The 15,629-nt window shown below is 36.7% G+C and overlaps 1 protein-coding gene across 10 annotated transcripts in view; it reads left to right on the forward strand.

The window, feature by feature from the left end:
* SGIP1 (SH3GL interacting endocytic adaptor 1) overlaps nucleotides 1-15,629 on the forward strand; it is a 200,977-nt gene that overhangs the window by 70,354 nt on the left and 114,994 nt on the right. For all 10 annotated transcript variants that reach the window (XM_055306328.1, XM_055306327.1, XM_055306330.1 and 7 more), the window contains one exon: nucleotides 14,592-14,655. In XM_055306328.1, coding sequence (XP_055162303.1) covers nucleotides 14,592-14,655 — 64 coding nt within the window. The remainder of the gene's footprint in view (nucleotides 1-14,591; nucleotides 14,656-15,629) is intronic.

Here is a 15,629-nt window from a genome sequence, read left to right on the forward strand (position 1 = left end):
AAACCCCCTTCCAAGAACAAAATCTTTTGCCTTAAATTATGATTGGGGGGATGGTTAAAAACCTCAAAACCTTCTTCAACATTACCCTTAGGGGGATAAAGGTAATTCAATAAACCATAGCATAGATTTTTTATTAACCCAAACATTTTAAGAATTTATCCTGGGATCAGTTTTATATTCAGACTCAATTTTTAGATAATAATGATTGGGTCAAGCCATTGATTTTGTTAAGCACATTATATGCATGATTTATTTAGTTTTCATAGCAATCCTTTGGATGAGAATACTGAGGCTAAGAGAGGTATATATTTATTCAAATTAACACAAGTAGCAAGTCGAAGAACCAGTTAATTATGTGGAACTAGAGCTCATGGCTGCAGAGAAGTGATAGTGTCTTCCATCCAAGCAGGGATTGAAAGAGACAGCCAGCTGACTTCCAAAGAGCTGAGTTCCCTTACCACAGTGCAAAGTGTTGCTAGGGACTGGATTGGCAGGCAGGAATTTTGTTTTTCAGCATCTCTTACATCTAGGTGAGACCATTGGCTATATAAGCCATACTCTTTAGTTAATGGTAGAGAACACTTTACTGGCTGAGGTGGTGTCCCCCCCCCCCCCAGGAAGTTTTTAATAGTGATTGTATGCTGAACTGAGTATTTTGAAGAAACTGAGTTAAAGAAAATATTACTAATTTCCATCCTTCATTTTTTAACACTCTTTTAGAAAATTAAAATCATGTCCGTGGCTTGTGTCAGATTTCTACTGGGTGGTGCTGCTCTAAACTAGGAGTTAGTCAATCATGCTTCTCAGGCCAAATCCTGCCCACTGCCTGCTTCCGGACGGCCAGTGGACTAAGCAGTTTTTACATGTTTTAGTGACTCAAAATGAATCAAAAAAATAAGGTTTTGTGACACATGAAAATTGTACAAATTTGAATTTCAGTGTCCGTAACAGAGTTTTACGGGAAAAGAGCCATAACCATTTCTGGATTGCCTTTCTTATGCTTTCTTCCTCTTCCAAGGCAATCTTAGAGGCCATGTCTTAAAGGTGAGAACCTTATGAGATGGAAGGAGCCTAGGCGAAATGGGTTGGATCTATATAAGAACTAGAGCCGGTGTACCTGGGTAGCTCAGTGGTTGAGCTTTTGCCTTTGACTTAGGTCATGGTCCTGTAGTCCCAGGATCGAGTTCCCCATCAGGTTTCCGCAGGAAGCCTACCTCTCCCTCTGCCTATGTCTCTGTCTCTGTGTGTGTGTGTCTCTCATGAATAAATAAATAAAGTCTTTTAAAAAAAAAAGAAATAGAAAAGAAAAAGAGCTAACAGCATTCCCTGATGGATTGGCTGTAGAAAGGAAAGGTAAGGAGGAGTCAAGGATGCTTCTTGGATTTCTAGATGAAGCATCTTGGGGAATGATGGTACCACTGGAGAGAAGGGAGGAACTGGCTTGGGAGGAAGTTCTGCTTTCAATTATTCATGCTTCATGTGAACATGTGTCATTATCTTGTTAGATTGCTGAGAAGTAGACAAGATTTTATAGAATCTTCAAGTTAACATATCCAACAGAAGAAGCCAGAAAATGTACCAAATGGTTTGTGAGGAGAAATGGATTTTCCTTCCCCTTCTGTGTTAACAAGGAAAGAGAGAGACCTTACTATTTTCACTGGATTGAATACTTTACTTTTAGATGGTATACACTACCACAGTTTACTGTCTTTCAACTCTCAATTAAAATAATAATAATCACACTAATAAGTAATGATATTACTTTCTGCTTAGGTAGCATTTAATTTACATATTTGAATTATTTTCACATTTATTACAACATCATGGGAAACAGGTATTTTACAATTCAGGAAACTGGTTAGTGGTAAATCTAAAATTTGATTTTGAAGCTGATTGCAAATGTGACAAAACTGTGAGGGGTTTGAGTTCAGGAGTTATGGAGATCTAAACAGAAGGCTCTTAATTAGTTTGAATCTCAATTAGGATTATCAAAAGTGATATATTTTCATACTGTCACAAACGGTAAACTCTTAAGAGGTAAAAAGTGTAAGATTTCAGCTGTTCTGGCAAATTACTTTGGTTTGAATTTCTATACCAAAACCATACTCAAATATTAGTTTTCAGGGCACCTGGGTGGCTCAGTTCATGAACCCAGACTCCTGGAATCGAGCCCTCCATTGAGCTCTTTGCTCAGCTGGGACCCTGCTTCTCCCTCTCCCTCGTGGGCTTTCTCTCTCTCTCTCTCTCTCTCTCTCTCTCTCTCTCTCTGTCAAATAAATAAATAAATAAATAAATAAATAAATAACATCTTTTAAAAATATATTAGTTTTCAATAACCACTATAGCATAATACTTTTAACACCAAAGAATACTCAATGTAATTGAGTAATTTTGATGATCTAGAAAACAGTCATTTCATTTATTTAGCATGTCATAGTGACATTAAATTAGATAATAGATGATGGAACAATCTGGGACTAGATAATAGATGATGTTCTTTTCTGCTCAAAGGCTTTTCATGAGTGCCCCTTGCCCTTAAAATCTAAAATCCTTAACTTTCAAAAACTTGCATGATCTGGCCCCTGACTTCCTCATCTTATGTCACTCTTCACCTCAAATACCCACACAATTATGCATATATGTCACACTAATGAACAGATAAGAAAGAGCTAAAATGGGTAACAGCTACTTAACTAAAGGTGGGTGTTTTAGGGTTTTAATAACTGATCTGTGATCTTACATAATTCAAGGGTTCTATTAGATACTGTATCCCTAGCCTAGAAGAGTTCCTGGCACGTGATAGATGTTTGACAGGTTCCTATTCTGTCAACCACTGAATGAGAAGATGAGGAGATCTTCTGACAGTGATCACAAATACTCTGGAGCTTGCATGACGCTAGGCACTGAATAAAAGACTAAAGTTATATCCTTGGTCAATACTGGGGTATTAGTGAAGAGAATACTGACCAATATGGAAAAATATGGAAAATATGGAAGCCATTCTGAGCTTGCTAGGTAAGTATGAAGACCTAGAGCCAGAGACTCGTTAGAGTAACAAATATCAATATAAACGTTTGGAGTATAAGACTTGTATATAAAGGAAGGGAATAATAATATGTCCATTTAGCTATGCTGAGGGGATTGCTTGATAAATCTGAAAGCCTACCAGGGATTAATTTCTCAAGAGGGTTAACTTGATATTTTCTGCCTCCTAATGAGAATAGGCAAAAGGGAACCAGGTTTTCATTGCACCTTAATAGATTCATGTTATCCCACAGGAATAATTTCATGACAATGAACTTTGTAATCTATTGAGATTTATAGCCAAAGAATGGATGTGTGTGAGGATGAAAGAATGGATGGATGGAGGACAGGTGAATAAATACATGGATAATCATTATCATTATAAATTTAGTAAATGGGGTCAATCCACATGCATCCTAGATGCAGGCCTCTAAGAGCTCTCAAAAAAACTTAGGGCTAAATTCTGTATTTAGCTCCCTTTTGTACCTTTTTTTGTACTTGTTTATTCAATAACTGATCTTTTTTGACGATATCTCTATATTTACATATTTTTAACTTTTTAAACTATTACTATTCCATTATGGAAGTAGACTTCATGGATTCTTACTAAGTAAAGTTGGCTAAGAGCCTATGATGTGTTGAATTCATCTGTGCCATATAAATCTCCTTTCTCCTTGCCCATCTCTGTGCCTCCACCTTGTAGGTTAGAATTAAACCACAAGAATTCTAGTAGGCTGTGTTCCAGTTTTCCTTTTTAATTCACCTTTGAAGAATTTAAGAATTTAATTCAGAGCACTAAATGGTACATTTAGTTGTTATGTAGTAACAACTTAAAGGTTTTACGAAAGTACTTGTTCCTTCCTCTCTGGATGAAATATAAAAAGAAAAAAAGGATATGAAAAGGATTTCTGTTATTGTCCAGTTTTCTTTTCTTAAAATTATTTTCTTGTTGAAAATGGAGGTTTGGGAAATGATATTTGGTGAATTATGACTCAATTTAATTTTTCTGTTTATTCCTGAAAACCAGAGTCCATCTAAACAGGATCATTAACTTCAATTTAGTCTACATGGCAATGTAAGGCAGGGGAGGGATTGGAGACGGAGGGATGAGAAGAGAATCCGTGAATGTGAGGAAGGAGAGGAAGAGTGAATAAGAGGGGAACCATTTTACAGAACAAGGTTCTTAAGGAACAGGTCAAATTAATTTCACTAGTGTTTGCAGTATTATTTTTCCAGTAGAATGTGTGTTTCTCCTCCTCAGGGTGGGGGCAAGAAACTTCAAATTTGATATACCACTAATCCAAGTAGAAGTAACATTGGCTTCTTTTCAAATCACACTGAGAAGACCAGCTGATTAAGTTTGTAATAGACTTGCATTTAGCAAAGTCTTCATCAATGCTGTATTTTTCTGCTATAGTAGATGATTGTGCTTCTTTAAAAGGCTGAATCTCTTAATAACCACTTACTTTTTGTGATAGATATTAGTAAATTTACATTTCTTGAGACCAAGTTCAGTTTTGTTATTAAAAATGTAACCAGAGGTGCCTGGGTGGCTCAATTGGTTAAGGGCATCTGACCCTTGATTTCCACTCAGGCCATCATCTCAGGATCCTGGGATTGAGCCCTGCGAAGTTGGGCTTCGCACGCTTATTGGGGAGCCTGCTTGAGGATTCTTTCCCTCTTCCCCTGCCCCTATCCTTAGTGTTGCAGATGAACTATCAATAAATAAATAAATAAATAAATAAATAAATAAATAAATAAATAAATCTTTTTAAGTAACCAAAGAAAGCTCCAGATTTTGAAAATTTGATTATTTTTTATTTCTATGTATTTTTATTTCTAAAGGAATAGATCTACAAATCAGGCATTTAGTTGTCCTTATGTAATCAGTTAAAATGGCTGATTTCCAATTGCTTTGTAACTATCAAAACTAAGAAAGGCAAGAAGAATCTGCATAAAGCGGTGCACAATATATGTTAAGAGTTATACAGGACTTTTACTCCCATTTTAAACTTTATAAAAAGCTTTTATGGTAAATAGTTGAGAAGAGTGAAACTCAAAGATACTTGCCCTCGGAGGTAGAGAAGTTATTTGAATTCAAGTCTCTTAGAGCTCAAACCTCCTCATTTTCACTATAACAACATATGCTACCCATGGATCTTGCTACTTAAATCTTAACAGAAGTTGTTCACATGCTTAAAATTCTTCCTAATTCTACTCAGCTCCTTCATTCCATTAATAATAGCATAGCAAACACTAAATCTTTTTATGGCAAATCTGTTCCATGGACATCTTCTCTTTAACATTTTCATCCATGTCACCAAAAGGTCAAACATTTCTTTAAAAAAAAAAAAAAGGCATCACTGTTTTTAGCTCCTTTAAGTTCTTAATTGCCTTCTAGCAATCTCCATTTTAGTGCATTAACATGAACTCTCACATATCACATCTGAATTTCAAGGTGCCATCCATCTCAGGCCCTTTTGCAATCCAAAGCAAATGAAGTATATTATCAGGATGTGCATTTCTCCCCATAGCCTCAGCTCAGAATGGTGGGGTACCATCTTTGTGCTTACGAAGTACAAAGAACACCGGGATTTCCTTTGACTCAAATAAAAATGAAGGTAGAGCATTCAGACCAAAGGCACATGCCCATCAAATTGGAACAATTTTGGTTAGAATTGCAAATATGTAGAGCAACCAGCAAACATTTGCTGAGTGACTATCATGTGCCAAGTACTGCAATACACTGAACTCGGCTTTTTATATTTCCTTGTACTCGTTTTTATAAAGCAGTTCCCATATCTTAGGCAGTAGTCTAGGTACTGAAAATCATAAGCATCATAAAAAATCATGGAAAGAGCTGACCTCCGTTTTAACTGGTCTCACATTGTTCTGTAAGACCCTATGACAAAGACTCTGAATTAGATTAGAGTACCTATATTTAAAACTTAGAGGAAGAGCTGATGTGCAAAGCATCTTAATCTTTCCTGACAGAAATACAGTGACCATCATAATGAATAGATATTGCCAGTCTAGAGTTGCTGTCAATATGGGGCATTATGCCCAGGGCAATTAAATTTGCCTGTTTTTTATTACTGAGACCAAATGCTTGGCCTGGGTTCCTGCAGAAAATAAATAATTTCATTACATGTGATTCACCTTTGAGTAACCCACCATGCTGATGAAGGCTCAAACTGAAAATTTACACTTATTACAGAAATAATCCATTTAGCAACATCTATTGGGTCTCCTTATGTTCAGAATATGAAGATTTAAACATGCAAAATACAGTCTTCATGTTGAAGAAATGTACCTCTTAATTTCCCTAAAAATGTTTTTCAATTTAAAAAAAATGTATAGTTGCTTTTTGTCTGTTTGTTTTTTTAATAAGAAAATAAAATGAATTGTGATGACTGGCAACAAGTTATTCCAAAGACATGAAGAGCATGGATCCTGGAGTCAGGGCAGAAGGAACTCTGAAATGTGGTCTGACAGGTACTACCTATGTGCTCTGGCACCAGTTTCTCCTCATGCCCCATGGTATAGAATCAGTACAGTAATAGCTCTCACCGTATAAGGTTGTATTGGGCTAGGATAAAGAACTTCCTGACATATTTCCTAAACCATTGTAAGTACTTAATAAATTACATCTATTCATTTTTATTTATGATATGCATTTTGGGCTAAACTGAGCCTTTTGATGTGCCATTATATTCATTCTTCACCTAAAAATGTGGTGAATTCATAATACGCCCTTCACCCCAAGTCTCTATTCCCTGGCCTAATGACTATGCATTCAGGTAAGTCCATCCTGTGCAGTTTGGAGCTTCCTTAACATGTCTATATACACAAATGAATATCAGAAAACTAAGTATCAATGGAATATATATTGCAAACATCAGAAAAAAGTCATTAGTTTCTGTTTTAATTATTATTCAAATTTTGAGTGGCCTTTAAAAAAATTGTTAAACAAATATTGATGGTGTGTTCACCAAGTCCCAGGCATTGCTCTGGGTACTACAAGAATCCTCATGACCACCCTGTTAGAAGTTGCTTGGCTTTGGAGTCAAACACACCTGGCTCAAATATTCGTCTTATCACTTGTTTGTTTAGTGATGCTAGAAGAGGAATTTAAGCACTTTGAGTCTGTTTCTTAATCCATAAAATAGGGGGTTGGTAACACCTTTGAGGTTTGTTGAAAGGGTTAGTCTGTGTCAAGTGCTAAGCATAGTGTTGGTACATACGAGGTACTCAGTGAACTAGAGTGACCTTCCCCTCACTCTTAGTGATTACAGAGGGGGGAAACTGGGATTATACCTCCAAATCTCATGCCCTGTGAGGACATAAATCTTACATTAAAAATAACACAGCACCTTTTAGATTCTCTAAGTTTTGCTGCAAGTGACAGCCACTAATAGATCAAATTGGGGTTTGATCCCAAATCTTTGGATTCCAAATTCCAAGCATTCTGATCCTTTCCACTATGTTTCCCTTGTGTTTCTGGGAGGCAGTGTCTTCAGGCTTCTGGGGAGATACCTGAAGGAATGATTTGTGTTCCTCTATGACCTGTGTTTTACATACTGACCTAAAACAGTTGTCACTGCCACTTCTCCTCATGCTCCTTTTTCTTCCAGACCGCTAGGTCAATCTACAGCCAGCTTTATGCCCAGGCCTTGCCTTGTCCAAGCTCTGCTCAAAAGTATTGTTTCAGGAGAGGTGGGAAGTAGAAGAATCAAGTATCCCCTAGGAAGATGATCTCCAAAAGTAGTGCCTTTTCAACAATTTCATAGGTGTTGTGTTTATATGAGGATTTGAACACAATGAAAGCTATCCATGAATGGAAAGTAAGCAAGATTGGGAAATGAGTAAAGAAGGTAATCAAAAAGTCATGCCTTCAGATTCACAGATTAACAATCAAATACACAGAACATGCCTCCCTCACCCTGGCAGGTGCACTATCTCCCAGTGTTGGAACCTGGCTTTGTCCTTGGCTCCTCTCTATTGTACCCAGCCCAGATGTCTCCCCAGCTCAGCCCTTTACATTAGCTGGTGGAAAACCAGTAGCTGTCAACATGTCAAAGGACAATGACCATTCTATGTTTGGTCTCTCTTTGTTGTACTACCAGCTAGCAGTGGAGTGGCAGGAATTCTGGACAAGGATAGAAAAGAGGATCATTGGCAAGACTCTCCTCTTATACTCCTATGTGGCAGGGCAACATCTGTGGTTAAGACCAACAGTGTCTCCTGTGTGGCTGGTCCTTAGCTCCTGTCTAGAGGATTTTCATACCTTGATTTCTCCTTTTCTAAACTCAGTTCAGGGACTGTTACCTCAACTTGTTCATCCATAGAATCAGTCTTCATTTTTAGGGAGAAAAATATTTCAAGTAGGATTTAAAAAAAAATAAAACAGAAGACATAAAACCAACCAAGCAAAAAAACCTGCATGTTCTTTTGAGTATCAGATTTTGACGTTGACCTAATATAATATAGAGTCCAAATTTTTCTTTTCAGAAGACCCCTCTGAACAATTCTGCTTTCAGTGTAACACTTAAAGGCTCAAATTCAGAATTTAGTATTTGTTAACTGAATTCCTGTAGAACAGTTTTACTCAGGAGAAAATAAAATGGATAATGATAATTTTTTCAGCTGTACTGTTTCTTCTTTATCTGCAGAATTGTATACTCTTAAAGCCAGGAAGTTCTAAGGTATCTTGATTTTTTTTTTTGGGGGGGGTTATCTTGGGAAAATTTCAGAGAAAAACACTAGTAAACACAATTTATGTTTTAAATTTAAAAGATTTTTTTAAGTTAAAAAAAAAGACTCAAACTTTCTGGACCTGTCATAAGAGATATATTTTACAAATGAAAAAACTTTTAAAGAAATATATTTTACTTATGGGTATACATTTTATTTATCCATTTATCTCTTCCTAGAGAATGATTTCATTAATTTATTTTTAATTTTTGAAGAACAGTTAACATACAATGTTATGTTAGTTTTAGGTGTGCAACTTAAGTGATTTGACAACTCCATATATTATGCAGTGTTTACCACAGTAAGTGTAGTTGCCATCTGTCACCATGAGAACTATTTCATTTTAAGGGGAATTTTATTCAGAAATGATTGTAAACTAAATGATCGGGCATACTTTTATAGGTTTAACTGCATATATATAATAAGTGGAGCCTAAAGACTTTTGAAGAAAGCTGACATTTATTCATAGAAGTCTGAGTGTGAGAAGAAGTGCTATATATTCAGAAGCTCATGAGATGGTACTGGGCCTGACCTATAGATTCAGGGTTCATCTACATACACATGGCAAGTGAAACCATGTGAGTACATGAAATTGCCCCAGGGAGAGGATGCAGAGGAACCTAGGATAAAGTCCTGGAGAATTTCAACATTTGGGGAGCAATAGAGAGGTAAAGGAGCCTCCAATTTCCTCCCTGGTGGTGGTGATAATAGCACCTAACCTAGGCAAACCTCAGGCTCATAATAATTTGAGAAAAAAAAAAAACACCTCCTACTTTTTCACATAAATAAGACAACAGATGCAAAGCAACAGGTGCTTGGTCTATATGTAGGATCTCAGTAATAGTAACTAATAATATTGCAATGATGAAACTTCTTATTCTATATTTTGTGTGTGTGGTATCACCGTTGTCAATTTCTGTGCCCATTGCTTTATTTTATTATCTTGTAATATCATATCCAGGACTGCCTATTTTGAAATAAATGATATTTCCCACTCTCTTAAAAAATCAGTCTATTTTTAATTTTTTTGTTGTTCCCAGACTTGACTAGATGCTCTCATAATACCAAAGGAAACTAAAAGAAATCTGAATTAGGTGGAAAGATGCTAGAGGTACAAGCCAGACTTCTTGTGTGGCTGACCCAAGGCTGTAGTTCTGGATGCGTACGGGAGGATGTTCTCACTTCCAGAACTTGGAAGAGAACCTCTCTAGCCCAAGATCATCAAGACAACAAAATTCTTTCCTTTAATATCTCTATGTTTTTGATATTGACAAAGGAATAGTTACTTCATTTCTCAAAAATAAGTGATTTCTTTTCCCTCTCATTTTTGGTTAAAGAATAGTTGACAGATATTCAGGGTCCAGCTTAAAAACAATTATACTATAGCGATTGACTTTAAAATTCTTATGAAGTTCTGGAGTCAGAAGTGAAAAATCATTGGCTATAGTGTTTTTAAAGCTTGTTAGATTACCAGACATACTGTCTTTAACTTGTTATTCCTATATTATCTTTGGCTATTATTACTCTTTAAAAAAATTTCTTCAAATATTTTTTAATGAACTCTCAGAAGTCATGACCACACCTGTACATTCACTTTTAACACAGTGGGTATGACTGTTTCTTCCTGGATCTTCTGAAGGATCTGTTAAGATATGAATAACATCTACATTTCTTTTTTTTATAAATTTATTTTTTATTGGTGTTCAATTTGCCAACATATAGCATAACACCCAGTGCTCATCCCGTCAAGTGCCCACCACAGTGCCCGTCACCCAGTCACCCCCACCCCCCACCCACCTCCCCTTCCACCACCCCTAGTTCGTTTCCCAGAGTTAGGAGTCTTTCATGTTCTATCTCCCTTTCTGATATTTCCCACTCATTTTTTCTCCTTTCCCCTTTATTCCCTTTCACTATTTTTTATATTCCCCAAATGAATGAGACCATATAATGTTTGTCCTTCTCCGATTGACTTATTTCACTCAGCATAATACCCTCCAGTTCCATCCACGTCGAAGCAAATAGTGGGTATTTGTCATTTCTAATGGCTGAGTAATATTCCATTGTATACATAGACCACATCTTCTTTATTCATTCATCTGTCGATGGACACCGAGGCTCCTTCCAGTTTGGCTATTGTGGACATTGCTGCTAGAAACATTGGGGTGCAGTGTCCCGGCATTTCATTGCATCTGTATCTTTGGGATAAATCCCCAGCAGTGCAATTGCTGAGCAGTGCAATTGCTGAGTCGTAGATCAGCAGATCTATTTATAACTATTTGAGGAACCTCCACATAGTTTTCCAGAGTGGCTACACCAGTTTACATTCCCACCAGCAGTGCAAGAGGGTTCCCCTTTCTCCACATCTTCTCCAACATTTGTGGTTTCCTGCTTTGTTAATTTTCCCCATTCTCACTGGTGTGAGGTGGTATCTCATTGTGGTTTTGATTTGTATTTCCCTGATGGCAAGTGATGCAGAGCATTTCCTCATGTGCTTGTTAGCCATGTCTATGTCTTCCTCTGTGAGATTTCTGTTCATGTCTTTTGCCCATTTCATGATTGGATTGTTTGTTTCTTTGCTGTTGAATTTAAGAAGTTCTTTATAGGTCTTGGAAACTAGCCTTTTATCTGATATGTCATTTGCAAATATCTTCTCCCATTCTGTAGGTTGTCTTTGAATTTTGTTGACGGTATCTTTTGCTTTGCAAAAGCTTCTTATCTTCATGAAGTCCCAATGGCTCATTTTTACTTTTGTTTCTCTTGCCTTCATGGATGAATCTTGCAAGAAGTTACTGTGGCCAAGTTCCAAAAGGGTGTTGCCTGTGTTCTCTTCTAGGATTTTGGTGGAATCTTGTCTCACATTAAGATCTTTCATCCATTTTGAGTTTATCTTTGTGTATGGTGCAAGAGAGTGGTCTAGTTTCATTCTTCTGTATGTGGATGTCCAATTTTCCCAGCACCATTTATTGAAGAGACTGGAAAAAAGAAAAAAAAATCTACATTTCATAGCTTTGCTTTAGTCTTTCAAAGTTATCTTCATAACTTCTTAAATTTCTGATATCTTTTGACATTTCAAGGGGGAAAAATGTTTCCAATATTTTATTTTATTCCACAATTTGATTAGTTCTGTTTTTGTGGAAAGTCACATCCTTGGTATATTACTATATATATATATTCCATTTATAGGAATGTATTCTAGGTACAGGAAATATAACTTTCTGTGAAACTAAAATTACAGATTGGAATAGCATTTTTTCATCACTTATTATTGACTGGTTTGTTATAGACTGAGAGATTGAAGCACAAAGAGATATAACTTGTATTAAGCTACATACTTAAAAATGATGCTGGGTGGTGCAGTAGATTAAGCGTCTGACTCTTGATTTCAGCTCAGGTAATGATCTCAAGTGAGATCAAGCCCTCCATAGAGTGTGGAGTCTGCTTGTCCCTCTCCCTCAGGCCTTCGTCCCACACTCCCATGTGCTCTCTCTCCCTCTCTTGTTCTTTCTCTTTCTGTATCTAAAACAAATAAATAAAATCTTTTTTTACAAATGATACTAGAAATGGACAATTCATGATGTTCTTGAGCCAGTTCATATTGGCTGTTGTACAAATTTGGTGATCAAAAACAGGACAGAGCTTATGGAAAACTACTATTGCCTGTTCTGTTACTAATTTAATACAAGAATTACTGGAATTTATGTGTATTTTCTGATCTATTAGGTAGAGCATGCAATCTATTATCTCATAGTCAAATTACAGAAAATGAAATTATTTGGAAACTTAAGATAATAATAGCATTTATTTTATAGTCCTATAAGAATCAGTAGCGATTGGTGAAATACAGCATTCCTTGTGACCCCAAACCTGAATTAAAAGCATGGAGAAGCCAATTAAGAGACCTGAACTCAAAGAACATTATGAGAAGAAAATGATTGTCACTATGATATTTTGTCCCTATAAGGGATTAAGGCAATTAGAAGGAAGAAGGAAGAATGAAGAAAGTTTTTAACAATTAAAATTGAAAATGAATAGGGGTAAGGTGTTCCTAGATATTATGAGTGGGTTGTTGTAAATGTCAATTAATTTACCTATAAAGAAGTGTAAAGAATAATGAAGAAGAGCTTAATGTGGGAAGAAATGTTTTTTTAAAAACAAACATTGACATTATAAGGACCTAGGCATCTTAAATGGAATGACCATTAAAATGCAAAATTAGACTGAACGGAGGCATTTTGGAGATTATATATGAGTAGCATACTAAGTGTTAGATAATGAATGACTCACGTAACCTGAGTGGTTTGGGCTGACTCACATGTTTTGGAAGAAGGTGTCATCAAATCCCTGATATTGTCATATTTTTCCCTTTGTTCCACCTGTTAGTGCCAAACAAATCCTGAAATTCAGGGACTTTTTAAGCTTCAATTTGCCAGAAAGACTTTCCAAACTACCAATAACAAGTCTAAGGTTTTGTTTTGTTTTGTTTTGTTTTAAGACTTATTTATTTATTTGAGAGAGAGATTGCACAAGCAGGGAAAGGGCAGAGGAAGAGAGAGAATCTCAAGCAGACTCTCTGGTGAGCATGGAGCCCAATGCAGGGCTCAATGCAGGGCTCAGTCTCACAATCCTGAGATCATGACCTGAGCCTAAATCTAGAGTTAGACACTTACCCAATTGAGCCACCTACATGCTCCAACAAGTCTAAGGTCTTGAAATATAGAGGCATTTAGTATATCTGAATAATACTAAGAAACACTAGCCATGTATGTAACTATGGAACATGGAGGAGATAGGAATCCCAGACTGAGCCTTCACAGAATAGGAATGGAAGAATCAAGACTGAGCTTGGTTTGTCCAAGATAGAAGAAAGGAGCCTTTTCACTCCAATGCTGTTAAATGATGCTTCCTGGAAGGCATTTTAAATCCACAAATATTATCTGATACCCAAGGTAGGAGTAGGAAACATATAGAAGGGATCCTGGCCTCTATCCTCAAATAGCTCACAGAGGGAAACTGACATAAGAACTACTGGAATAGTTTGATACATTATGATACATCTGAGAGCAATATTTTGGAGGGTGAGCACAAAACAGTGAGTTTCTTGCACCACTAGGACTACAAGGCCCTCATAGAGGAAGTGGCATTTGGCTGGGCCTTGGAGGATGAATTAAAATCCTAAATATCCAAATAGGAAAAGCACTCCAATCAAAGGTAAGAACCACATATGGAAGAAAGAGATACGGGAGTATAGATGTTGAGGTATGTTCAGAGAATAGTTAATGATCAGTCTCGTCACAGAATTGAGGAAGTAGAAAAAGATGAGTTGGGAATATGGGACACAGAGATATGCCCGATCAATGTAGCTCTCTTGTTATGGTATACATGACCTGTGTCTTGGAATTGTCCCTAGTCCTGTCAGGAATATATCTCACCCAAAAAAGTGCTATTCATGTACACCTGTGATTTGGTTTCTTGGCAAAGGACCAATTTGGTGATGAATAACAATAATCTAAGACAAGATTGTGATCTCTTCTATATCTGGCCCTGATCTCCTTTCCATTCTTTATATTCTTAGGTGGCACAGAGTGCTAAGAACTTACAGTGCTGAGTCTTTGATAAACATCTGTCGAAAATACTAATAAGTCATATGCACGTGCACACAGAGACACATACATACAAATGAAGAAATTTTCATTGCTTTTTGAATGTTCAAATTTAACTGGTGTTTTGCAACTAAAAATATCATTCCTTTGAATGTTGCTTGGGATATTCAAATAGAAAATAGATTTCCTTGACCCTTTGTTGTTTTCCCACAGGATTGAAAAAACGTACAAGGAAGGCCTTTGGAATACGGAAGAAAGAAAAGGACACTGATTCGACGTACGTACTCTGGGAGGGCCCAACTGCTCAGCCGCAGCAGACGGACCACATGTGGCCATGTGGAAATGCAGATCTGGTGTGGTCAGCTGCACTTCAGAATAAAGAGCCTATTAAACTCTTTATTTGGCTAGAATCCCTGAAAGAAAGTTAGAAAATGGGAAAATTCACAGTTCTGTGGACACAGGTGAAATCAAAGAGAACTACCTTTATTTCTCACCTTTAGCTTTTCATTCTGTACCCTTTTATCATGCATAAATTTTTGCACAAGACCCAAACACTGCTCTGTGTCCTTGTCCTCCAAGAACTTATAAATCATGAGATAAAATATCTACCATACCAAAGAAATATCCTTCATATAACAAAATGATATAACAGTTGAAATGCCTTGTATGGTACCTTCTACTTAGTAAATGCTCAGTAAATGGCAAGTGGATGCTAGTCTTATTACTAAGACAAATTAATATGTGGTGAGTTCCTTATAAGCAATTAAAAATGAAATTTTATGGAAAATTGAGGATGGTTAAACTCATGTTTGGGCAGATGATCAGTGAAATCTCAGAGAGGGAGGAGCCTTGAGTTTGGACTTGGAGAAAATAAAGACGCATCTCATGCAAAAGGACCAACAAAGCCAAAGCAGAGAGGTAGAAAAGTCAAGTAGGTATTCAGGACAAGATAACTAGGGCAGTTTGTCTACCTGATGGCTACAGGTAAAGGTGGTAATGGTGGGCAAGCCTAGAAAGGACATTAGGGCCAGATAGAAGGGCTTTAAGGGCCAGGTTGAGGTGTCTGGTCTTCTTTTCTAAGGCACTGGGCAATCTTGAAGCCTTGAAGGCTTTTAAACCAGACAGGGTAAGGAGTTTTGTAAGGGGAGGAAGCTATTTTTTGTCTAGATCTCACATGTTAAAAATCTGTTCTTATCTTTTCTTTATACTTTTCTTTTGGTAGATCATTATTTCATGGAAATCACATTTACT

This window comes from Nyctereutes procyonoides, unplaced genomic scaffold, assembly GCF_905146905.1.
Source record: "Nyctereutes procyonoides isolate TBG_1078 unplaced genomic scaffold, NYPRO_anot_genome, whole genome shotgun sequence".
NCBI lineage: Eukaryota > Metazoa > Chordata > Mammalia > Carnivora > Canidae > Nyctereutes > Nyctereutes procyonoides.